The sequence below is a fragment of the Schistocerca nitens genome, chromosome 11 (genome assembly GCF_023898315.1).
Source record: "Schistocerca nitens isolate TAMUIC-IGC-003100 chromosome 11, iqSchNite1.1, whole genome shotgun sequence".
In the NCBI taxonomy this organism is placed as follows: Eukaryota; Metazoa; Arthropoda; class Insecta; order Orthoptera; family Acrididae; genus Schistocerca; species Schistocerca nitens.
The window spans coordinates 174,472,441-174,499,862 of NC_064624.1; the positions used below are offsets into that span (position 1 = coordinate 174,472,441).

Below are 27,422 nucleotides of genomic sequence, written 5' to 3' on the forward strand. Positions count from 1 at the left end.
GCTGGAAAGACAACGTCAACGAAGCAATCACACAAGAGGTCTTAATGAAGGAGACTGGAATGACTGAACGAACGACGGAGATTGGAATGCGAGAGGTGGCAGCACCCGTAGAAAACTCGCTTAAAAAAAAAATTAATGCTACTCTATCTAGATGTCATTATTGAATAAAAATGAAAATGAATCTTCTTTACATACACTGAACCCTATAGAGAGAGAGGGAACTTATTACTACAGCATTAAACTGTGAAAACAAATGTACCATAATTGGCAAGTGGTGAAATATAGCTGCTACTACTCACTCAAATAGCTCCTCTATTGACTCACGAGGCTGAGTACACCCTGTATCTGTCCTCCCATCGAGGAAAACACCTCGGCAGTACCAGGAATCGAACCGAGTTCCTCCACGTGGCAGCCACGTGTGCCGACCACTCGACTACAGAGGATGACACATTATGTAAGTACTACCGTTTTACAATGACAAAATGTAAGGGTAACCGTCCTATATTCCATTTTATCCCAATCAGCAGGACAGCCACCACAGCAGACTGCTCGGTGCCCCTGATGTGATTCATTATGAGTATAAATTAGCTTAACATGTGTTGAACACTGTTGCTCATCTTGCACAGTAGCCATCCATTCACTTTTTCGTTCATTGTGTTTCATAGATCCATTCAGAAAGGAGATCTTCAGAGTTATGTATCAAGTGAAACGGTACAGTATGAAAGGGAGAATCCAGTAAGCAACACATCAACAATTAACTATTGTCAAGCAGCTACAAACAATCTGTGTCGATTCTGTTCAATCTGGCCCAAACTGAAATAGCAGGAAAGCACCTACTCTTAAGAAAATACCTACTATCTCAGTTATGATAAATGGCTGCCATTTTTCTACTGCCGCTCTCTTATTTTTTTAATACTGCACTGACACTTATTAAGAATAGCAGTTATCTACAGAATAGAGTATTTTTCATGGTGAATAATACTACTTGTCCTTCAGTTAACAGGAATCTTTGATACTTGTACAAATACATTATTTTCTCTCAGCATGGCAGAATATACATAATTTAGGAGTTAAGGTAACAACTCACTGAAGACTGCCTTTTCAACACCCAGTGTCTCTACTACTTAGTGAGTTGTTGCCTTTACTTCTTATATTATTTACATTTCACCAGGGGCTTCGTAATACTTGGAAAATAGTATTAAAATAAGGAGGTCTCACCTCTTCAGTTGCTGAATTCACAGATTCATCAGGCTCTTCTATCGGTTCTTCCTTCACAACGACGTGCTCACACTCCTGGAACACAAGAGTCTGAACACTAAGCTAGAACAACAAGCAGTTAGAGTAACAACAAACCCTGAAGAGGTTTTAGAAATGTAATTTCAAATTAACATTAATAAAGAATATTAAAAAAATTGTTTCCACCAGCAGAAAGGTTTGTTAGTATACTTTCAATTAATTCTGCCAAATCCTGACAAAATATTCATGTACTCATCATCCGGGGCAACAACACAAACTAGCCCCTTATATAGTAAAAGTAACAACTCACAAAGTCGTGTCTTGTTTCTGTGCCATTTAACCATTAGGAGCATCTACTAGTCAGTAAGTTGAGGATAGGAAATTTGTTGTATGTGGTGTGCGGTTGCTAATTTCCTTTGCAAAATGCAATAAATTTGGATATGTATGCTACTTCTTCTATCCGTGTGTCCTTTAAGACTATATCCACAGATTCTCAGCAATTCGAGTATTACTAGTCAGTATGGAACCCCTACCAGGTAGGATCAGTAAAGGTTAGTGAAAGAATCCAAAGTGTGCCACCTTTTATCAAAGGATGTGTAGATAATCAAAATTATATACCTCATAACTTAAGAATCTGAAACAGTGTATTCCAGTAACTGAGAAATCCAAATACAAAAGTATGACAAAATAGCAACACTGAAACACTTGGAACAAGTCCAATTGTATTAAATAATTTAAGAAGTAAAGGCAATGTTTGGTTTGTGGGGCGCTAAACTGTGCGGTCATCAGCGCTCGTACAAAGTCCCATCTTTACGCAATCCAATCTAGCCACTTTCACAAATGCTGATGAAATGATGAGGACAACACCCAGTCCCCAGGCAGAGAAAAATCCCAACCCAGCCGGGGATTGAACTGGGACCCGTAAGAAGTAAAGGTAACAACTCCAATGCTTAGTGTTTTGGTGATACGCCTTCTGACTATTCAGCACCTTAGCAAGTGATACCTTTACTTCTAATATTATTTGCATTCCACAAGAGCTTTCTAATATCTAGAAACTACTTTTAAAATATGGAGCTCTCACCTCTTCAGTTGCTGAATACATAGATTCATCAGGGTCTTCTACTGGTTCCTTCTTCACAGTCATGTGGTCATACTCCTGGAACACAAGAGTCTGACATGCTAAACTAGCACAAGAAGCAGTTAAGAGTAACAACAAATCCTTATGAGCTTTCAAAAATGCAATTCCAAATTAACATCAATACCTACAGAAGGAGTCGACAGCATACTTTCACCTAATTATGTCCTAAAGCATAAAATTATGGGCCAATGCAGCTGAAGTCAAACAAGTATTCACTCTACTTAAGTAAGAACTGATAAATGGCCACCAAGCAGAATCCTAGGGATTCTTACATTCTTTTTTTGTACCAACACATTTATCCTGTAATAACAAGAGTGTGTTTAGGACAAACTATGAAATTCACAGCCATAATACACAAAAAACAAATGAAAAGATTAGTGTTTAATGCCTTGTTGACAATGGTGAGGTCATTATAGGCACAGAAAGTGCTCCGACTCGGGGACATTGTGGAAGGAAACTGTTCCATCCTTCTTAAAGAGACCATGCCAGCATTTGCCATCTGCTGTTTTGGAAAATGAAAGAAAGCAAATGTGGATGACTAGATGGCAAACAAACTGGTGTCTTCCACAACACAAGACCAATGTCTTCCTATCCTGTCCCCCAGCTTAGTCACAACATTGAAATTAGAAATAATTTCTGTACAGACAGTGTGGGTCCACCTATGTAGTATGTAGCCAGTCAGTCAGTGCACGGACTTCCACACAGAAGAGCTGGGTTCGATTCCTGTTACTGCCGGGGATCTTTCCTCAGTGGAAAGACGGGAAGGGGATGTAATCAGCATCGAGATGTCAACTGAGGAGCTACTCGACAAGTAGCAGCAGCTGTAGGCCACGAAAAGTAGCGAAGGCCGGGAGAGAGGCGTGCTGATCGCACGACCCTCCAATCGACATCCAACGCCACTGGCATAGGATGGCATGGCGGTCAGTTGGTAACAACAGGCCTGCCAGGTCCTGCGGATGGAATTTTCAGTATAGACTGTGTGTCCCTTTTTAGTCTATGGAATGGAGTGTTACATTCCAGTGCAAATGGGCGTAACTTGTTGACTGTCAACAAATAAGTGGTTTCGCTCATACCTGAAAAACAAAGTGCAACAGGTCCGAGATCTCTCAAACGAACTACTATCATACCATAAAACACCTTGCTAACCCTGAATACATTAATAATGGAGTCCCGCAAGGAAGTGTGCTTGGCCCAATACTCTTCTCAATATATATCTATTATTTTCCCTAGTGTATCACACACAGTGAAACAGAACTGTTTGCTGTTGACAGTAGTATTCTAATCAGTATGCATCACCAAGTGTTACTAAATGACAAAGCTGAAGAAACATTCGTGTATGTACACAGCTCGGCAGACAATGACAAATTAACCTTTTACAAAAAACAAAGAAGGTAGCGAAAACAAAATTTCTAGGGAGCTATACTGACAATAAGCAAAGTGGAATGAGCATATAATTGCCCTTGGGAAGCAACTAGTTTCAGTACGCTTTTCACTTGGGATAACACATTTTTTTTATGTAGTACCACGTGGAACAGAACAATTTACTTCGGATATATTCATTCTGCAATTGGTAATGGGATAATGTGCTGGGGAACAACTGATCAGAATATACCTCCAATCTTTAAGCTACAAAAAAAAATGGGTGCACAAATTATGACAAAAGTAGCAACACTCACTGCTCTGAGTTTTTTGAATCTGCAGGTATTCTGACTGTTTTGTGTGAATACATTTTGCAAACAGTGATCCACACGGAGAAAGACGTTGACCGGTAGCCAACGAACAGATCCCTACATCAACACGGATCCATATCTGGCCAGCACTTACATCTCAGTAGGAAAAACAAAGTAAAACCCAAAATAGTGTGCTATATAATGCAATTCAATTATACAATAAACTTCCACAGCAGATCAAAGACAAAACTTTAGTATGTGCCTTCAAGAATACCTTTAAAAAAATTTTGTTAGAAAAGTGTGTACACTGTGAAGGATTACCTAAAGTGATGGGTAAATTTTGTTGACAATTATACTACTGATTAATTACTGCAATTGAGAAGCACTTTACAATATGTTCAATAGAACAGCAAAATATTTTGTACAAACATGTAATGTAGTAACACAAACAATTTATGTGTTTATAAAGGGTGTGCAATAAGTCATGCAACACATTATTTTCTCAGCCAATTTTCGTTGAAAATGTGGAATTTGTTGTGGTACATTGTGGAATATTCTCACTTGAGACCCTATAGTTTTATGAAATTCCAACAGATGTTGGTGGTATACGTAGCCTTCAAAATGGCATCTGTATCAGAGGTGTGTTACAAGGAGACAGCTGTCACCAAGCTTCTTTTGGCAGAAAACAGGACACTGCAGATATTCACAGGCACTTGCTGAATGTCTACGAGGACCTGGCAGTGAACAGAAGCACAGTAAGTTGCTGGGCACGGCATTTTTCATCTTCGCAACAAGATCGTGCAAACCTGTCTGATTTCTGCGCATCAGTAAATTGAAGAAATGACTTCAGCGTGTTCATCACCACAAAAATGCAAATGAACTTCCCCTTTTCTATGCGAATACAAGGCCTCACACACACACACACACACACACACACACACACACACACACACACATGAGAGAAACTCACAAAACTTTACTGAACACTTCCTCATCAACCCTACAGCCTGGATTTCACACTTTCCGACTTCGATCTATTTGACCCAATGAAGTATGCACTGAATGGGAAGCAGAATGTATATGATAGGAAGGTTATTGATTCGGCAAGACACTGGCTCCGACATTGATCACTGGAGTTTTATCATGTGGACATACAAGCAGTGGGGAATACTTTGGTGTACTGAAATGCTGAATAAAACCAAACTGTTTTTTTTTTTAATGTGTTGCATTACTTATTGAATGCTCCTCATATTTGTGTGTTGTAATTGTATATGTTTACATATATTTGTGTCTGTATTGCATATATGTGTGTGTTGACAACATCAATAAGATTTATATTGTCTGCAGATGGACAAATAAATAAATCAATAAAATGAGTCAGACAGAAGATTTGAAACACACTGATATTCAAAACAAAGGAAAAGGTTACAGTATTACCCATTTCTCCTCATATCTCATTCAACTGATGTACAAGGGTCACTGAAAAAAAAAGGAAGGTGGTGTCTGCATAATTAAAACTGCTGAAGGGACCAAAATCCCACTGTTTACTGAAGAAGGTGTGGTCCCTACACGAGTGCCGACGCCCAAAATTCACTTCTAGAGGGTCACGGGCACACATCCGTATGTCGACTGTCCACTGAAAACGGAGGCTTCAGAAGGAGAGCAAATGGGTGTTGTGCATTTCTTCACAGCAGGAGTGCTGGGAATGTAAATTCATCAAAAAATGGCACAAGTGTAAGGGGAGTAGAGCATGTCCGATGCAAGTCCAATGCTCAATCCAATTCCTGGGTTGATGGCTGCCACTGTAGCTTGCCAGTCTCGAGTAACCTGTCAGACAATGGTACCAGTAGTGTTGTGCAGCATTCCAGATCACGCGTCATTGGCTGATGGTATCCACCCTTGCTTGAATTACTTGTGCCACAACTTTACCCTCGCATTCGGCACTAAATGCTCTTCACTCACTTGTGCCATTATTTGATGAATTCCCATTCCCTACACTTCTTCCACTGTCACAAAATGTGCTATATCCCTTTGCTCTTCTTCTGAAGCCTCCATTTCACCACGGACATTTGACATGTTTTCATGTGGGTGTGCACCTGTGTACCTCTAGCAGTGACTTCAAAGCCTCAGCACTCTAAAAACTGCATCGGAGTAGCGATTTTTTTTTCTTTGGATGAGCAGAGGATTTTCTTCAAAGTACATGCTTTTATACTAAAATATGTATTTAAAGTAATGTAGTGATGGTAGCCAACATTATTAGCGTAAGTTGATTACTACTAGCATAATTTGCTGTTAGTATAATCTACAGACAGTAGTGGATGTTTCTGGTTGTTAATGTATGAACTGAGACACCATCGAACTCATGAGGGAGAAGCTTAATTAAAGACTACTACAATCACTTTTACAAATCAAAGTCTGTCCAAGAACCAAGCAAAATATCCCTACCACACACATTCATCTCATGAAATATTATCTCTAATAAACACTAAGCACACAGTAAAGATCATGCACACAAAATTCACCCCCTCTACACACCATTCAAATACAAAGTGCTCAATGGGTGTGCTACTTAAGTACCATCATCCATGCACCGTAAGGCAGTCTGCGAAGTGCTGACTCGGCAAAAGCAACTAATGAACACACAGATATCCAATAACTTTGCACAGCCTTCTACAAAGACCTTAGAACCCTCATGCTGTACTCACTTTCGAATACACTGAGTCCTAGATGGGGTTTGTTACTAATATAAAAAAATCAGTTACAGCCAACTTTAATTTGCAACGTTGTTGTTGTTGTTGTTGTTGTTATGATCTTCACCCTAAGGACAGGTTTGATGCAGCTCCCCTTGCTACTCTATCCTATCCTGTGCAAGCCACCTCATCTATGTATAAACATCACAGTCTCTGTCCTCTTGAACCTGCTTACTGAAAGCGTGCCTCTGTCTCCTCCTAAAAAGTTTAGCTCCACACCTCCTACCATTTCACGACTGACAATTGCCCGCTGCCTCACGATGTGTCACATCAGCTGATCCCTTCTTTCACTCAAGTTATGTTTCCACTTGCTTTTTTCCCTAGTTTGACTCCGTATCTCCTTCTCCATTATTCGATCTACCCATCTAACCTTCAGCATTATTCTATAACGCCATATTTTCAAAAGTTTATGTTCTCTTCTTGTCTGAATTGCTTATTCTCCACATTTCACTCCTCCCAAACCTACACTCTATACAGATACCTTCAGGAAATATAAGGTGTACAACTTTGCTTCCGCCGTTTGCCGATAGGTGGCGACAACGGTAAGTAGCGGTCGAAAGAAACAGATCGCAGACGTCAGGCAGTTAGCTTGGACCTCGGTCAACATAACCTCATTCAAACATTAGTCGATTTGTGTCTGCACCATAAAGTTGTTCTTGATTGAAAATGTCAGTTTACGAGACTAATCCTCATCATTTGTGGGAAGTTTTACTGTTTTGTTTCAATATGAAGAAATCGGTGGCCGAGTCTCATCGGATGCTCTCAAGTACGTACGGTAAGGATGCTATTAGCGAATGTATGTGTTGCGAGTGGTTTCAACACTTCAAGAACAGTGATTTTAATGTCATACACCGGCATAGTGGTGGAAGAGATAATGTTTTCGAAGATGCAGAATTGGAAACATTGCTCAGTGAAGACTTGCGTCAAACTCCAGAAGAATTGGCACGATTAGTGGGAGTGACACAGCACGCCATTTCAAAATGTCTCAAGGCTATGGGCACGATTCAGAGCTGAAACCGAGAGATGTTGAACGGAGTTTGTGTGTTTGAGAACAGTTGCTTCAGAGACAAAAACGGAAGAGATTTCTGCATCACATTGTGACCGGGGATGAAAAACGGGTTCATTACGATAACCCTAAACCCAAAAAATCAAGGGGATATCCCGGCCATACTTCCACGTTGACGGCCAAACCGAATATTCACAGCTCCAAGATTGTGCTCTGCATTTGGTGGGACCAGCTCGGCATCGTGTACTATGAGGTGTTAAAGCAGAGAGAAACAATCACAGATGCTTGTTATCGAACACAATTAATGCACTCGAGCAGAGCATTAAAATGGCCGCAATACAGCATGAGGCACGATAAAGTTATGTTGCAGCATGACAACGCTCGACCCCACATTGCAAAAGAGGTCAAAATGTACTTGGAAACGTTAAAACGGGAAGTCCTACCCTACCCGCCGTATTCTCCAGACATTGCTTGCTCTGACTATCACCTGTTTAGACCAATGGCGCATGGCCTGGCTGACCAACACTTCCGATCTCACGAAGAAGTCACAAATTGGATCAAATTCTGGATCGCTTCAAAAGATGAACAATTTTTTTTACGCGGGATTTGTACACTGATCAAAAGTTGGGAGAAAGTAGTGGCCAGTGATGGAAAATACTTTGAACGATACATGTGTAACCAATTTGTTTCATTAAAGCCTCAAATGTTGGAGAAAAAACGATAGAAGCAAAGTTGTACACCTTGTACTTTCCAACACTTAAACTGACATCTGATTTCAACAAATTCCTCTTTTCATAAGTGCTTTTCTTGCTATCACCGGTCTGTTCTTGCTGTCACCGTCTGCATTTTCCACAGTCCAGTGACATTAATGTGGACCACCTGTCAACAGCCTGAATGACCACCTTCTGCACCTGCAAACGTGCAGGAAAGGAGTCAGTGAGGTTTTGGAAGGTGCCAATAGGGATGTGAAGATGTGCCAACTCCAGCGCTGTGACCACAGCACTAGCTTTCTTTGACGAGGATCCGTGGCGTGAACAGCCCGAAAGAGGTGGTTCCACAGATTCTCGATCAGATTTAAATCCGGGCAGTTTGGTGGCCAGGGGAGTACAGTAAACACATCTCAGTGCTCTTCAAACCAAGCACGTACACTGCCAGCTGTGTGACAACTTGCACTGTCCTACTGATAAATGCCATCGTGCTGAGGAAAAAACAAACTGCACGTACGGGTGGACACGGTCCTCGGGGATAGATACATACTGTACTTGTGTCGATCCACTGTGCCTTCCACAATGTAGAGATCGCCCGGGGGCTGCCACGAAAACATTCCGCAGACCGTAACTCTCCCTCCTCCGGTCTGGATCCTTCTGACAACTGCTGCAGGGTCATTTGTGCCAACGGCCAGCCATCTGACGGAACATAAAATGCGATTCACCCGAAAAGGTCACCTGTCACAACCCGGTGGACGTCCAGTTGCGGTATTAGGGACCGTGTCCACCCGTACCTGCAGTTTGTTTTTTCCTCACTAGCAGAAAAGTAGATACCACCTACAGGGAAATATAAGACCCCATTGAAGAAAAGACAGGCAGCCGTACAAATATCAAGAACTCGTATGGAAAACGAGTTCTAACCAAATAAGTTGAAAGGTGGAAGCAATATATAGAGGGTCTATTATACAAGGCAGAACTATTTGAGGACAGTATTATAGAAATGGAAGAGGAATTAGGTGAAGATGAGATGGGAGATATGATACTGTAAGAAGAATTTGACAGAGCATTGAAAGACGCAAGTCAAAACAAGACTACTACTACTACTACTACTACTACTACTACTGATAGCCTTGGGAGAACCAGCCATGACAAACCTTCCACCTGACGCGCAAGATGTATGAGACAGGCGAAATACTCAAGACTTCAAGAAGAATGTAATAATTACAAATCCAAAGAAAGCTGTTGCTGACTGTGAAAATTACCGAACTATCAGTTTAATTAGCCATGGTTGCAAAATACTAACACGAATTCTTTGCAGAAGAAAGGAAAAATTGGTAGAAGCCAACCTCGGGGAAGATAAGTTCAAAATCTGAAGAAAAGTAGGAACTAGAATGAAATTTTCACTCTGCAGCACAGTGTGCACTGATAGGAAACTTCCTGGCAGATTAAAACTGTGTGCCGGACAGAGACTTGAACTCGAGACCTTTGCCTTTCGCAGGCAAGGAACACCCGAGGCAATAATGACCCTACAACTTATCTTAGAAGCTAGGTTAAGGAAAGCCAAACATAGGTTTTTGGCATTTGTAGGCTTCGAGAAAGCTTTTAACAATACCGACTGGAATACTCTCTTTCAAATTCTGAAGGTAGCACAGATAAAATATGGGGAGCAAAAGGCTCTTTACAACTGGAACACAAACAAGGTGGCAGTTAGAACAATCGAGGGGCACGAAAGGGAAGTAGTGGCTGAGGAAAGAGTAAGACAGGGTTGTAGCTTATCCCCGATGTTATTCAATCTGTATATCGAGCAAGCAGTAAAGGAAACCAAAGAAAAATATGGAGTAGGAATTGAAGCCCAGGGAGTAGAAATACAAACTAAGCCTAGGGAGTAGAAATACAAACTCTGAAGTTTGCCAATGACACAGTAATTCTGTCAGGGACAGCAAAGGACCTGGATGAGCAGATGAATGAATATAAGACAAACATCAACAAAAGCAAACTGAGGATAATGGAATGTAGTCAAATTGAATCAGGTGATGCTGAGGGAATTAAGATTAGGAAATGAGGCACTTAAAGTAGTAAAGGAGTTTTGCTATTTGGGGAGCAAAATAACTGATGATGGTCGAAGTAGAGAGGATATAAAATGTAGACTGGCAATGGCAAGGAAAGCGTTTCTGAAGAAGAGAAATTTGTTAACATCAAATATAGAATTAAGTGTTAGAAAGTCTTTTCTGAAAGTATTTGTATGGAGTGTAGCCATTTATGGAAGTAAACATGGATGATGAACAGCTTGGACAATAAGAGAATATAAGCTTCTGAAATGTGATGCTACAGCAGAATGCTGAAGATGAGATAGGTGGACCACATAACTAATGAGGAGGTGCTGAGCAGAAATTTGAGGCACAACTTGATTATGAGAAGCGATCAGTTGACACGGCACATTCTGAGACATCAAGAGATCACCAATTTAGTATTGGGGGAAGAGTGTGTATGTGGGAGGGGGTGGGGTGTGGTCAATGGATGAAAAGAGTAAGCAGATTCAGATGGATGTAGGGTGCAGTACTTATTCGGAGATGATGAGGCTTGCACATGATAGAGTAGCATGGACAGCTGCAACAAATCAGTCTTTGGACTGAAGACGACGACAACAACAACGACGACAGCAGGTGGAGGTGGAGGAGATGAGACTGGAATCAGCCACAAATTCATTGAATGAACCATTTACCTACAGGAATCAATGTGCAATATAGCCATTAAACATCAGAAGATGCCGAGAGGCACACTTTTGGTTGATGACTGTAGCTTGTTTTTCATTCCACAAACTTTGACTGACCACAGTGTTTCTGTCACTATTATACATACTTTTCGTTTCCAGTGATATTGGAGACATATTCACAGCTTTTCTCCCATAGCACAAAACCTCTTACCTGTTCCTGTTTCACTGAGCCACACAAAAAATTGTCTTGATTCTCTCTGTCGTGTGACTCCTTTTTCGTGGCGACTCCCAAATGCATTTTGTTGGTGGCTGAATCATTTGGCATAATGTTTGATTCACCTAATAATGTAGTAATTTTCCTGTTTCTTTCATCATCTGGCCAAGTTTGCTCAGGTTTGGGTGCCGATGGTGGCACTACTGAAATACACCAAATACTGTAAAAAAAGAAAAAGAAATCATGAGATAAAATTGAACCCCCCCCCCCCCCCCCCGCACTCTCTCTCTCTCTCTCTCTCTCTCTCTCTCTCTCTCTCTCTCTCTCACACACACACACACACACACTACACACACACACACACACACACACACACACACACACACACAGGGGTCTCAAAAAAGTAAGTTATACATTATTATAACAATATTAAAAAAATGATAGATTGATGTTCACAACATAGAGGAAGCACAGAGTCTGTAACAAAGCAGGCAGATTCCATTTGTCTGTTATGGTTTTTTTGTCATCCCTCGTCCCTCCGCCACCCTGCAAGTATTATTTTCTTTTGAAAATCTCTTGGTATTCCTTATTTATATGAAATGTGCACAGTGCCTAAAATTCTCAAATATAGACACAGGACTTTTCTACCTTAACTTCAATATTTATTACGTTCCTTTGACTACCAGGAGTTAATGCACCAGCTAATTTACCTGGGAACTGTTAATTATAAAAAAAAAGCAGTGATCTAAAACTTTGTTATCACTGTTCAGATGTAAACTTATCTGTACACTATTACTAACTTACTGAGAAAGTAGATAAAGAAGATGTATAAATAAGTGAAGTATCCCTGCAGCCAATGACAAAACTATGGTAGCAATATTTGGGCTCATTTAGTTTCAGAGTAATTAGCTTCTTCATTTAAAACATTGTTACTGGAATACAACACAACATTTAGGCAAACTAGCCACATAATTGAATAGAAATGATTGTTGTGTCTAAGAGCCCACATTCAGAACGATCTTCTCACTCAAACACACTTTACAGGGAGTACAAACGGCCTATCTCTCAAATATTAAATTTGCTAATTTTGTGACCCATTTTCTCAATACCTACTTCATGTAAATTAATAAAACTTTTGCACATTACTTATACATGTGTCATATAATTAACTCCTCTAGTTTGGTTGTAGTATGTACTTTACAAGTTAGAATTCTTTTCGTTTGAATCTTTTATGTTACACTTGTCCATAAATTTTTGTGCATTTTACTGGAAATATATAGCCAATGTCAACCATTCCAGAGAGTTAGCATCACAAGTGTGTTATAAATTAACTGTAAAAATAAAAAAAAGTCAAGAGTATCTTTCCTAGTAGCTGAGAAAGTGCACGATTTGTTTGCAAAAATTTCATTTTCCAGAAATTGCAACTGCAAATTAATTTAAGTTAAAAAAATTTAAAGATGATGTAAATTTAAAAATTTAAATTAAAGAAACAAGAGTTAAAACATGGCAGCACTGCAGTCTTTGTCATCATCTACATTTTCTGAATGCATCTTCTTCCTCGTCAGACACTTAGCAGCCTCGTAGCTCAGCTTTGTCGACTTGCACCTTGTCCAGTTCCCCAGTACGGTTCGTGTATTCACTAACAGCTCTTTGTCTACCAGTATTACTATCAATAACTGTAATGACAGCACCACATATACAAAGCCTCAAGGTATGTAGCCCGACAAATAGTTACTCTTGCCCAAACTACATTGCTGAATGATTCATTCACGTTTTGTGTTTTCCCTGTCAGACATTTCTTCAATAGACCTGAATCTGCCAAATCTCTATAGTGTCTAGTAGGCTCAGGTAAGGAGTTCTTGTAGGTAAACTTATCTAAAGTTACAGCTGATTCAGTTTTTTTTTTTTACACCACTAGCCTGAACAAAGGATGTGGATCACCTTATCATCTATGGATATTTTCGGGAAAATGGTTACCAACAGAGGCTTTTTCATTCCATCTAAATTATTTTCATTGCTTGGCTTGACTTTAGTACTCTGATAGCTGATTGATGGTATTGCTAGCAGACGGCTCCAAAGTGTCAGCAGTGCATTTCCCTGTTGCACCATGCACATCGCATGATCAACGCAGACAAGAATCAAAACTGTTATATCAGACTTACCAACAGCAATAATCACAACTGTTCTGTCAAGCTTACCAACTTATGCAGCAAGATTTCCACTAGAATTTAAATGATACCACAACCTTCTAGAGCTTATGGTTCTTGGAATATTAATTTTTAACTGAGCAACTGTTTCTGAAAACCTAACCATTTCCTTTGCAACTACTCAAATTGAACTACATTAAATGAAACACCAAATTCCAAATGACTTTTCTGCATAAAAACCAAAAATTAAAATTTTTCAACAAAATGGCCATTTATACTCTCTTCAATTCTAATTTGTGAAACACTAGTAACAGCAGTAGCTACTTTTAGTTTTAATGCTTGTAAATCTATATAAAAAGGTTGGCCATTTCAGTTTTGTTTGTGGAGAGTCGTGAAATCTACAAGATCTACATCCACAAATACAGAAAACGTGATGCAGATGACACAGAATAAATTACAAGTTGGAAAGGGTACTTCAATTTATTTAAATTTCGTGTCCACGGGTTTACTCCATTATTCAGTGGATAACTGATATGTAATTAGTATCACAGACTGCTCCAAACTTCAATAGTTTCCACTGTGATAAAGGGTTTAAATGTGAATTGTGTTGTTGTAATAGTTTCTTGCTGTGCACATCATTTTCATCCTGCTTTGACCGCCAGATCTGATACGAGTATGATTATGTGACTGTGTTAATTATATGATTCCAACATGGGAATTTTCATGAATAGTTACTTCAGTGTCAGTTACTACATTTGAACAGTCACATTATAGATCATCAACTGAGTGTAGTATGTGGCTAACCTATTATCTGCGGGTAATTTAAGTAAACAACACTCAATAAACAGTAGTTCGTTCATCATATAAGTGCAAGTAATGTGTCTGAACTGCAAATTCAATGTGGGCCACATTATTAGTAGTATACTGTTCCCACCACCAACTTTTCAGCCAAATTCAACAGAAGCACATCTACTCAGGGCATATTTGCACAGGTACATAGAGTTACATTACTAGTTGCTGGTGGGCACAGTGAAAAGACTGCTAAACATTCAAGTTTTTGTACAAAAAGTTGGCGTCTTGGAGTAGAAAACACACACACATATGAAACTTCCTTGCAGATTAAAACTGTGTGCCCGACCGAGACTCGAACTCGGGACCTTTGCCTTTCGCGGGCAAGTGCTCTACCATCTGAGCTACCAAAGCACGACTCACGCCCGGTCCTCACAGCTTTACTTCTGCCAGTACCTCGTCTCCTACCTTCCAAACTTTACAGAAGCTCTCCTGCGAAACTTGCAGAACTAGCACTCCTGAAAGAAAGGATATTGCGGAGACATGGCTTAGCCACAGCCTGGGGGATGTTTCCAGAATGAGAAAGCTGTGAGGACCGGGCGTGAGTTGTGCTTCGGTAGCTCAGATGGTATCAGATGACTACTTCCACAGGTAGCCTTGCCTCCGATTGGACAGGCAGTGCCTGTGACCGGATTGGAGTAGCTGATATTGGGAGAAAATATGGGACAAGTCTTGCATCTACCTCTATTACAGGGATATGAGCCACGAGGCAAGGGGTTGGGAGCAGGCGTCGTGTAGGGACGGATGAGGATATTATGCAGATTCGGTGGGTGGCAGAATACTGCAAGGGAGGAGTGGGGAGGATAGTGAGTACGATATTACTCAGTTCAAGGCACAGCGAGACGTACTTCAAACCTTGGCGAAGACTGAGTGAAATGCTCCAGTCCTGGGCGGTACTAAACCGTGACGTGAGTGCCGATTTATAGCCAGACAGCGTATACTCGGTAAGCAGGAGTGACCGGAGAGACGAGGTACACGAGATCCGTTTCTGTACGAGGTTGGGAGGGTCATTTTAATCTGTGAAGGCCTCAGTGAGACACTCGGCATATTTCGAGTGAGACTGCTCGTCACTGCAGATGTGATGACCGTGAGTCTCTAGGCTGTACAGAAGGGATTTCTCCGTGTCCAATGCGTGGCGGCTATCGAAGTGAAGCTATCGATCGTGATTAGTTGGTTTCGTACGGGTGGAAGTACCGAAGTAGCCACCCTTGAAGTAGAGGTCGACAACAACAAAGCTGGCTTGACGGGTTGAGGAAATGGTGGAGAAGGTTGTGGTGGAATGTGGATACGGTGTCCTCATCCTGTGTCGAGTTTACGAAGATGTGATCAGTGAATCTGAACTGGGTGAAGGGTTTGGGATTGTGGGTGCTTAGGAATGATTCCTCCAGATGGCCCATGAATAGGTTGGCAGAGGATGGTGCCAAAAGGTTGCCCATTGCTATTCCACAGATTTGTTTGTAGGTAATGCCTTCCAAGGAGAGGCAATTGTGGACAGGGATATAGTTGGTCATGGTGACCAAGAAGGAGGTTGTGGGTTTGGAGTCAGTAGGGCAATGGTAAACATAGTGTCAACAGTTCCCATACCCAGGAACCAGCAAGAGCTGCATCCCCTGCCCCACATCTCAGAAGGGTGTTTTTCTTTCAAGAAAATGATTTAAAAATCTGTATTATGCAGGTTTTTAAGAGGGTCATAAGTAGAACTTTTTTATGGCTACTCAAAAAAGTCACCATTAGTCTTCCAAAAATTGAAAATACTTCACACTCACAGGTATAGCCCCCCACTCTATTAAATATGATACGGGTTTCCTTGGGCAGTGTGCAATAGCAGCATAGCCAAGAGCATTAGGGATGTTTGTGTAAAGCAAGGGTTCCCAAACTTTTCCTATGACAGAATGCACTGAGAATACTGCTAATCTGATCAAACAGCTTGTTTATTTTGAAGGTTAAAAGAATAAAATTTTTGAAACACGAGAAAAATTAGTTTTTTCAGTTATTACTTCAGTTTTAACTCATAACTAATAACACAAAAATAATAATAATAATAATAATAATAATAATGTTATTAAAAAATGAGAAAGAATGTCAGAAAAAAGCCACGTTACTAATATTTTTTTGCGGAGCACTCATTCATTTACCACGGAATCCCAGTGTTCTGCAGAACAGTTTGGAAGCCCATTGTAGAGGGACCTTATAATCCTACCTACTGACAAAGGCCCCACGTCTGTGGTTATGAACTGCAGGAATTACCTGGTAAAGGGTCTCTGCCAGCTGTCAAATGCAGTCACCTACAAACCCTGCCAAAGCAGCCCAATTCCAGAAGTCCAGCGGGATCCCCAGCCTCTCGTCATAGCCTTAGGCCCATCCCAAAACTTCTCCCCAGGATCCATCTCCCGCCTCACACCCACCACTCACCGCATTCCTATGTTCTACACGCTTCGTAAAGTCCGTAAACCCAACCACCCAGGAGGGCCTGTCGTGGCCAGTTACAGTGGCCCCACTGATGTCATCATTTGACTACTCTCACTGACCAACACCTTCAGTGTATTACCCATAACCTACCTTCCCATATAAAGAAACCAATCATTTTGTCCACTGACTCTCCCACAGTTCCCGTTCTTCTACCACCCGGCACCCTGCTCGTCACTGTCTATGCAACTTTCCTATACGGTACGCTTTCCCAAACCGTGAATCAGAACTCCAAGAAAACTATTGATAACACACTATTTTTTAACATTTTGACAAAACTAATTATTATTTTAAAATTTTATTATGATTTCTGTGTTATTAAATTATGATTTAAAATTGAAGATATCACTGAACAGAACAAGTTTTTCTCATTTCTTAAAAACTATTAACCTTCAACAAAATAAACAGTCCGCCATCAAAGTTTCAACAAGAATTCTCAAAGCGGTTCCATTGTGAGACAGTCTACATCTACATTTATTCTCCGCAAGCCACCCAACGGTATGTGGTGGAGGGCACTTTACGTGCCGCTGTCATTACCTCCCTTTCCTGTTCCAGTCGCGTACGGTTCGCGGGAAGAACAACTGTCTGAAAGCCTCCGTGTGCGCTCGAATCTCTCTCTCTAATTCTACATTCGTGATCTCCTCGGGAGGTATAAGTAGGGGGAAGCAATATATTCGATACCTCATCCAGAAACGCACCCTCTCGAAACCTGGACAGCAAGCTACACCGCGATGCAGAGCGCCTCTCTTGCAGAGTCTGCCACTCGAGTTTGTTAAACATCTCCGTAACGCTATCACGGTTACCAAATAACCCTGTGACGAAACGCGCCGCTCTTCTTTGGATCTTCTCTATCTCCTCCATCAACTCGATCTGGTACGGATCCCACACTGATGAGCAATACTCGAGTATAGGTCGAACGAGTGTTTTGTAAGCCACCTCCTTTGTTGATGGACTACATTTTCTAAGGACCCTCCCAATGAATCTCAACCTGGTACCCGCCTTACCAACAATTAATTTTGTATGATCATTCCACTTCAAATCGTTCCGCACGCATACTCCCAGATATTTTACAGAAGTAACTGCTACCAGTGTTTGTTCCGCTATCATATAATCATGCAATAAAGGATCCTTCTTTCTATGTATTCGGGAATCCTTGCTCTAGACCAACAGGCCACGTAAGTGTTCTCTCTGCACCCCCCCCCCCCCCCCCCCCCAATGAGATCCTGCTGCACTTGCTAACTGTAGCGTTGCATCTGGAGTGTATGCTCTAACAGGTTTCTTAAGCTGACACCTACAATGTGACCTATTCTGTCACTACTGTATACAAATGCTGAAAGAAGTGTGTCAATTCTGTGATAGCATTCTGAGCCAGCAGATTGGAAATGTCATCATTTGACATACGACACGCTCATTACATAGCTTTCTGTATCAGCTGTAGTTTTCGACAGTAAACTAACTGTGTTCACAACTCATTTCATAACAAGCCTACTTCCACAACAGGGCATATGTCGCGCAAAGTTACTGCACTGTTGCACATTTTTTTCAGAGCAATGTACGATTTCTCAAATTTTATCCTTGCTTCTAAAGGGCTCACAATTTTGTCTATCTGAGTTTTCGACAATATTTCGTACACAAATACTGATGAGAAGTTGTGCTATGTGCAAATGTGCATTTTACACTTTCTTAGTACATATGTGACCACTTCGTCTACCTCACTTGCCACGCAAACACTTCCCGAGAAAGCTGGAGCTGTATGTACTGGACACATATCTTAGATGCTGGACAACATGAAGGCAGGGAATTTAAAGCAGGCTGCAGTTTGTGGTTCCAAAGAGCAATCCGGACTCCAAATCCAGTGGTCCGAGTTCAAATCTCAATGTAACTCTGAAGTGTTTTGCGTTCATTTTCAGAAATACGGCTGAGTTGTTTTGCAAAGCGGTGTGCACTGAATCTTAGGTAGGACCGCATAGTGCAAATTATCATTAGCAGTCCGCAGAAGAATCGGGAATGCTACTTATCCTTATACTTCTGCTACTAAGATTAACAGTGTAACAGAAGGGGCTCAACGGCGAGAAGACAACCTAAACTATTACTGGTAGCAGGAAAAATTTCTCACCATTTCCAGTGCAGTTCGCTCGTGCGTTTAAAAAGTGTGTGCGCGCAATATATTATCTTTTGGGCGATGAAGAGAATCCTCGTAGATACCACACCTGCCAGGCTCTCGGGTCGCTGGCCGCACATTCCATCTCGTTTTCCTTCGCAGCCTGCTTTTAGCTCTTCGCAATTTCATCACAGACTGTGGTAGTCGCAACAGGGGAAAGTAAGGACCGCACCCGAAGCAGAAATAATAGTCTTAGACCGAGGTTTCCCAAACTGTGTTCCACAGAACACTGTTGTTGTGCAGGAAGTGAATAAAGCTCCACAAAAAACTAATAATGACATGGCATTTTTTCCTACATTTTGGACGATCCCATTTTGTTTTAAAATTTAATTACACTTTCTTTGGTATTAGTTATGATTTAAAACTGAAGTAATGATTGAATGAAGCAAGTTTTCTCATTTTTAAAAAGATTATTAATCTTCAAAATAAACAAGTTGTTCCACCAAAGTTCCAGAATCCTCAAGGAGTTCCATCAGAGGAAAGGTGTGGGAAACCCTGCTCTACACCGATCACAGGTCATCGTCCCAGGTCCAAGAAGGGCCTTGGCCCTGGAAGAATTACAGGTAACAAACAATTCGAGTAAACAGAAGAATATTCTATGCAAGAGTACCTCTCGTCATGCAACAAACTGTCAAATTGACACATTCAGTCTTATTAGGCAAGTCTTCTGTGGCATTTCCTACGTTTTACACCTGTGAATAGAAGAAGTGTTTGTATTTTGTGAAACAATACAGGAAATGGTTGCAGAAGAATACTTTGTATTTATTCCAGAGACTGCCACATATGTTGAAGTATTTAACTTTGAGAATACTCAACACTGCAATGGCAAGCAAATCAAAAGGTCTGCACTGTTCCCGTCTTACTTAAGTATATTTCAGACCCAGAGATCAATAATTGCAAGTAAACATGTAGAGGAACATTAAATTGTTCCAACTGCTATGGAGTGCAGGAGGAATCACTGCTTAAATACCTCTCTGTTCACTACAATTATTCTAAATTTTATCGTCACAATCCGTAAGTGAGTTTAATGTAGAGGGTTGTAGTATATCTCTAGATTTATCTTTTCTTGAAACTTTGTAAGCAGGTGTTCTTGGGAAAGTGTGGATTCACGTGAAAGTTTTTGTCAGTTCAGTTCTTTCAACATCTCTGTGATGCTCTCCCATGGATTTAACAAACCTGTGACCATTTGTGCTGCCCTTCTCTGCATGCATTCAATATCAGTTGCGAGCCCTATTCAGTGTGGGTCCCACACACTTGAGCAATAATGTAAGACGGGTTGCACAAGTGTTTTGTGAGCAAACCCCTCTGTAGACTGCCTGCATTTCCCTAGTATTCAACCAGTCAACTGAAGTCTGTCACCTGCTTTACCTACAATGAGTAAGTGTGTTACACCCAGATACCTGCGCAAATTGATTTATTACAAGTGTGACTTATTGATATGGAACCATATGAGAGTTTTTATCATTTATGAAGGTCAAAATTTTACATTTTCCAACATATAAAACAAGCTGCCAACCTATGCATCACTTTGAATTTTTATCAAGATCTACGTGAATATTTGCATAGCATTTTTTCAGCCAGTACTTCATCACGGCTGCATCATCTGATAAGTCTGATGTTAATATTGATATTGTCTACAAGGCCATTGACATACAACGTGAACAGCAAGGGTCCCAACACACTTTCATGGGGCACAGCCAAAGTTACTTCTACATCTGTCAATGACTCTCCATTCGAGACGATACGCTCATCCACGTTAAAACACCGTGTCCTCCCTACCGAGAAATATTCAGCCCAGTCGCTAATTTCGCACGGTACCTCCTACGATTGTACAAACGATTCTAAGTGTACGCATAGTACTGGCTAACTATCACAATCCACTGCTTTCACGATGCCACGTGAGGAAAGTTAACATTCAGTTTCCCACGATCAATGTTTCTGGAATCCACACTAGTTGGCACAGAGTCGAGAAACGTGCAGGAAAGAGCTGACAGTTGGATTACCGTTCAGGAGCAACCGAGAGTTTTGCTACTTTTACCAGAAGACAGTGTGAAAGCACTACAGCCGAGTCGAGTAAGAAATCCACCTCTGTGCTGTGAGTGTAATTTTACAGTAACCAGCTGTTACTCACGGCTGTGCTCGCACATCGGTAGTTTAATACGTCAAAGATCCGCCTCAGTTGCGGAAAGTTACTGGTCTTTACCCAAGTTTCGGCTAGAGTGATCTAGCCTTCTTCAGAAGCATAAAATAAACTAATCGTGCCAGAATAAGACACGGTCAGACATAAAAAGCTAAAGTACCGTGGTACCATGTCGCTGTGAGTTCCAATGCAGCGTCCGTGGCTAACTGACCGCTTTCCACGAAGTGGGGCCGGGGCTGTTCCTCAGCTAAGTAAAGTAGCTTGACATGGTACCACGGTACTTTAGCTTTTTATGTTTGACTGTCCCGTATTCTGGCACATATTAGTTTATTTTATGCTTCTGAAGAAGGCTAGATCACCAGCTGAAACCTGGGTAAAGACCGGTAACTTTTCACAACTGAGGCGAATCTTTGACGTATTCATTTATCACAGTTGCTGACAGGGCTGCAACATGTTAAAAATTCGTCAGTAGTTTTCTTATGGTGACTGAGTTATCAGTCTATGAACACTCAAGAGTTGCTGACCTCTCCATAAGCACCATCCATATCCCACTCATACATACCATATTTAAAAACATTAACAATACTCAAACAGATAATACAGCTATCCAACTTAAAAAAGGATGAAAGGATGTTTCAGAAACTGTAAAGACTGGAACCCTTTTAGAAACAGAAAAAAATGGTTATAGAAACAAACGCTGAACAATTATTCAATACAACAGGATTTTTTGAAAGTGTAACAAAAACAACTTTGTTTACTTTACTTAACAATTACTTGCACGGAAAAAGTAAAAAATATTTGCACCAAAAAGGACGACATAGCACAAACAAAACAATAAATGGCTAAACAAGTCCTGCTGCATCAATAATCTCCCCATCACCCGCGTACTGCTTCCCACAGAGTGAAACCGTCATTGGAGCAAACAGATGGAAGCGGGCAGGTGTGAAATCTGAGTTGTACATCTACACCTACATTTATACTCCGCAAGCCACCCAACGGTATGTGGTGGAGGGCACTTTACGTGCCACTGTCATTACCTCCCTTTCCTGTTCCAGTCGCGTACGGTTCGCGGGAAGAATGACTGCAGGAAAGCCTCCGTGCGCGCTCGAATCTCTCTAATTTTACATTCGTGATCTCCTCGGGAGGTATAAGTAGGGGGAAGCAACATATTCGATACCTCAACCACAAATGCACCCTCTCGAAACCTGGACAGCAAGCTACACAGCGATACAGAGCGCTTTTCTTGCAAAGTCTGCCACTCGAGTTTGCTAAACATCTCCGTAACGCTGTCACGCTTACCAAATAACCCTGTGAAGAAATGCGCCACTCTTCTTTGCATCTTCTCCATCTCCTCTGTCAACCTGACCTGGTACGGATCCCACATTGATGAGCAAATTCAAGTATAGGTCAAACGAGTGTTTTGTAAGCCACCTCCTTTGTTGATGGACTACATTTTCTAAGGACTCTCCCAATGAATCTCAACCTGGCACCCACCCTACCAACAATTAATTTTATATTCCACTTCAAATCGCTCCGTACGCATACTCACAGGTATTTTACAGAACTAACTGCTACCAGTGTTTGTTCTGCTATCATATAATAATACAATAAAGGATCCTTCTTTCTCTGAATTCGCAATACATTACATTTGTCTATGTTAAGGGTCAGTTGCCACTCCCTGCACCAAGTGCCTATCCGCTGCAGATCTTCCTGCAATTTTCTAATGCTGCGGCGTCTCTGTATACTGCAGCATCATCCGCGAAAAGCCGCACGGAACTTCCGACACTATCTACTAGGTCATTTATATATATTGTGAAAAGCAATGGTCCTATTAACACTCCCCTGTGGCACGCCAGAGGTTACTTTGACGTCTGTAGACATCTCTCCATTGACAACAACATGCTGTGTTCTGTTTGCTAAAAACTCTTCAATCCAGCCACACAGCTGGTCTGATATTCCGTAGGCTCTTACTTTGTTTATCAGGCGACAGTGCAGAACTGTATGGAACGCCTTCCAGAAGTCGAGGAAAATGGCATCTACCTGGGAGCCCGTATCTAATATTTTGTAGGACTCACGAACAAATAAAGCGAGTCAGGTCTCACACGATCGCTGTTTCCGGTATCCACATCGATTGCTACAGAGTAGATTCTGGGTTTCCAGAAATGACACGATACGTGAGCAAAAAACGTGTTCTACAATTCTACAATAGCTCGCTGTCAGAGACACAGGCCTATAGTTTTGCGCATCTGCTCGACGACCCTTCTCGAAAACTGGAACTACCTGTGCTCTTTTCCAACCATTTGGAACCTTCCGTTCCTCTAGAGACTTGCAGTACACGGCTGTCAGAAGGGGCAAGTTCTTTCACGCAGGGTGGATGAGGAACAATAAAATGAAGTTTTGTGAGTTTCTCTCGGGTGTACATGCTGAAGTCATTCCTTCAATTTCCTGAGGGTAGCACAAAACACTTCTGAGGTGACCGCTGTACCGCAAGGGAGGACATCAGACAGAATAAACATCTTCAGAGTCCCAGAAGAGTGTCACCCCGACTGTACCAGATGGCCATTTTGTTTACGATTCAGGGTGACGAACCCACATTTCATTGCCCGAGACACTGTCAGACAAAAAATTGTCACAATCAGCCTCGTGACATGCGAGCAGTTCTGCAGAGACGGTCCTTTGCTGCTCTGTACGGTAATCTGTTATGCAGTGAGTAACCCAGGAGGCATTCACCTTTGAGTACCCTAACCCAACAGAGACTTCCAGTTGTGCAGCAAGGTGTTTGATTGTGATCCGTTTAACACCTCACATGAGAGTGTCTGCACATTCAAACACTGCAGGTGTCACAGCTGCGTGCTGCAGGCTGGCACGTGGGAGATCTGACAGGAGCTCGTCGCGATGGTGGTCCTCGCACAGTGACTCTCCTAGCTTTTGTTCACTGCACGGCCCTGCAGACATCCTGCAAGTGCCTACGAATATCAGTGATGCTCTCGTTTTCTGCCAAGAGCAGCTCACCGACAGCACTCTGCTTGGCACCTCTGTTAGAGATGGCATTTTGGAGGTTACGTGTAGTGCCACTACTTCACGAAACTGTACGAGCTCGAGTGGGAATTATAATTAAATGGTTCCCTGAGACATTTAAGTCTCTTTTTATTATCTACAATAATGATCGAAGCAGACGAAATGAATTAAAAATTGTGCTGCAGACGGGACTCAAACCCGGGTCTTCTTGCTCGCTAGGCAGAAATGCTAACCATTACACTACCACAGCACGGTGGTCAACATTGCTGCACAAACTACCTTAGCTGAGTGCCCTCCCAAACACAAACTTCAATTCATTTTTCCCTTATATATTGTCACTACTGCCAGGGCTCTCCGATATTGGCAAGCACCCCAGCATTGGACGTAATGGGTCATCCTTGTACCATTGGCGGATCTTACTTTGTCTGCTTTGATCATTATGGTAGATAATAAAAAGAGACTTAAATGTCTCAGGGAGACATTTAATTATAAGATCTGTAAGATCACCAATGGTACAAGGACAACCCATTACGTCCAAGGCTGGGGTGCTTGCCAATATCGGAGAGCAAGCAGGTACATACTTTCTTTCAAAAATACCCACTCCAATCACGTGAACATTAAGCTGCTATAGCCGATAAACAGCAGCTATTTAGTGAAACTGATAGGGCAGTAGCTTTTTTGAAAGAAGCAGGTTTCTTATTAATTTACTTGATTAAATGTAGATGGCATTAAGCTTTATAGCAACAGTATGGTATTGAAACAGTAAGCAAATCAAATTTGCGTTACTTTTTTTTTCACTATTAATGTATAGCTTGACTTGTTTTTCACCAAAGGATCTCCTCCTTGATGGGAACAGGGGAACATGATGATGAATGAATGAGTTCATTAATTAATTGATGCCTGTGTGTAACAATTGCTGGGGATATAAAAGGATCTCCTCCTTGATGGGAACAGGGGAACATGATGATGAATGAATGAGTTCATTAATTAATTGATGCCTGTGTGTAACAATTGCTGGGGATATAAAAGGAAATAATTATGCACGATTGGTCGTAACTGCACAGAAAGAGATAGATATGAGCTTACGACATGCTTCAGATTAAAATCTGTTGCACTTGCCAACTGAAGGGAAGGAGGTTCCTCACACTATAACCACCACCTTGAGCAAACTGTTTTTCTTCGTTTTTTTCCCTGAAATTACAGCATCATTACCAGGTTTTTTATTTTCTTTCTGTCAAATAACAGGAAAACATTGCCTTTTCACTCTCTGTAAATACAGAATTCTAGTTCTTATGTGAAGTATTCCCAAATTTGGAAAAAAAATTGAAAAAATAAAGAAGAAATGTGTATCTTGTCAACACGTACTGTGGTTTCTGTAGTCTGCATTACAGTTTACAGTTTGTGATCTGCAACCATGAATAATTTAATACAGATAGCCCACTGTGAAGCAAATATGTTTGGTAATATTACACTGTTGGTGTTTACATTATTTTACTCTAATGGAAAGAATTTGTGTGCGCGCATCTCTGTGTGTAAGTGCACGTGCACCTAGGGTGCAAGGGGCTCATCTGCACGTGTCTACCGATCGAGATGTCACAGTTGTTAGCACACCGGATTTTCATTCAGGTGGACGAAGGTTCAACCCCACTTCCAGCCATTCTGATATAGTTTTCGTGATTTCCCTAAATTGCTTCAGGCAAATGCAAGGATGGTTTCTTTGAAAGAGCACTCAGATTTCCTTCCCATCCTTTCCTAATCCGAGCTTGTTCTCTGTCTCTAAATTACGTCATTGTTGACAGGATGTTAAAGACTAATCTCTACCTCCTCCTCCAGTGCTTATTGTGCAAAAAAAGGGGGATGTTGAATGTATACAGAGAAGGGCAGCATGAATGTTCACAGATTTGTTTAACAAGTAGGACAGAGAAACTGAAGGAACTGAACTGGCAGACTCTTTAAGACAGATGGGAACTATTCCAAGAAAGTCTCTTAACAAAGTTTCAAGAACCGGCATTAAATGATTACTATAGGGATGTATTACAACCCCCTACATATCACTCACTTGGATCATCAGAATAATTACTGCACACACAGAGGCATTCAAACAATCATTCTTTCTGCACTCTGTATGTGAACTGAACACAAAGAAACCCTAATAACTGGTGCACAAATGGGACATACTCTCTGCTATGCACCTCACAGTAGTTTGCAGAGTATAGGTGCCGATGTAGGCGAGGTCAAGATATTTACGGTACGGTCCGTGAAGACTAAGTCTTGATTAAATTTAGTTCTCTGCACCGAACCCATCTCTCTCTTCTCAGTACAATGTACATTGAACCCAGAAGACGGAAAGAGTTCTTCCTTCTCATCCTGTCTGACCTGGGGTTACTAAAGCTCAGCAGTCATTTTCCTACACCCCTCTTCCTCTTCCTTCAACCCTTCTGCCAGAAGAAGGTCCACTGGCTACAAAAGATCTTTAATCTTTGTATATGTTTTCTCCTGCCACTACTTGGTGAGAAGGTGTTTATCTAGCCATTTACATTACATTTTCAAAAGTATTGAGAGAAGACATACACTCAAACCACTACATAGTTCAAGTTAAAATCAAATTCACCCCATTACAGAAAAGTAATGGAAAAACTAATAAAACAAATAGGAAGTACAACCTACACCAGTTGATTAAAAATAACACAAACCATTAAATTACGAGGGGTGTCCGTAAAATTAGGTTCCCAATTTTTTTTTCCACTGCGTAAAACATGTTTATTTCATGAATACGTACATTTTTGGAAAGTTCAGACTTAAGCCTATTTTTGTACATAGTCGCCACCGAGGTCAATACATTTTTGCATGCGGTGTACGAGCTTTTGAATGCCCGAGTCAAAAAAATCTGCCGCCAAGCTGCGCAGATACTCGAGAACCGCTTCTTCCAGCTCTTCTCTGTCGCCGAAATGCGTTCCACGCAGGTGTTTCTTAATGTCAGGGAAGAGATGGTAGTCACTTGGGGCTAAGTCCGGGCTGTAGGGTGGGTGTTTGACAATACCCCATCCAAATTTTGCGATGAGCTCATCGGTGGCTCCAGCGGTGTGCAGTCGAGCGTTATCCTGGCACAATCGCACCCCCTTTGACACCATACCCCTCCTCTTATTTTGAATTGCATGGCACAATTTTTGCAGTGTCTCACAGTACACGGCAATGTTGACTGTTGCA

At 41.3% G+C, this 27,422-nt stretch overlaps 1 protein-coding gene and 1 long non-coding RNA gene across 10 annotated transcripts in view; one reads left to right on the forward strand and one right to left on the reverse strand.

The window, feature by feature from the left end:
- LOC126213450 (uncharacterized) overlaps nucleotides 1–27,422 on the forward strand; it is a 180,699-nt gene that overhangs the window by 55,070 nt on the left and 98,207 nt on the right. The gene's annotated exons all lie outside the window — the stretch shown is intronic.
- Nucleotides 1–27,422, reverse strand: part of LOC126213448 (THAP domain-containing protein 5-like) — a 261,788-nt gene that overhangs the window by 48,800 nt on the left and 185,566 nt on the right. For 4 of the 9 annotated variants that reach the window (XM_049941205.1, XM_049941197.1, XM_049941196.1 and 1 more), the window contains 3 exons: nucleotides 11,432–11,654; nucleotides 2,318–2,392; nucleotides 1,219–1,293 (listed from right to left, as the gene is read on the reverse strand). The exons of 3 other annotated variants lie outside the window; for them this stretch is intronic. In XM_049941205.1, the coding sequence (XP_049797162.1) occupies nucleotides 1,219–1,293; nucleotides 2,318–2,392; nucleotides 11,432–11,654 (373 nt within the window). The remainder of the gene's footprint in view (nucleotides 1–1,218; nucleotides 1,294–2,317; nucleotides 2,393–11,431; nucleotides 11,655–27,422) is intronic. 2 more of the 9 variants (XM_049941198.1, XM_049941199.1) reach the window with 2 other exon arrangements.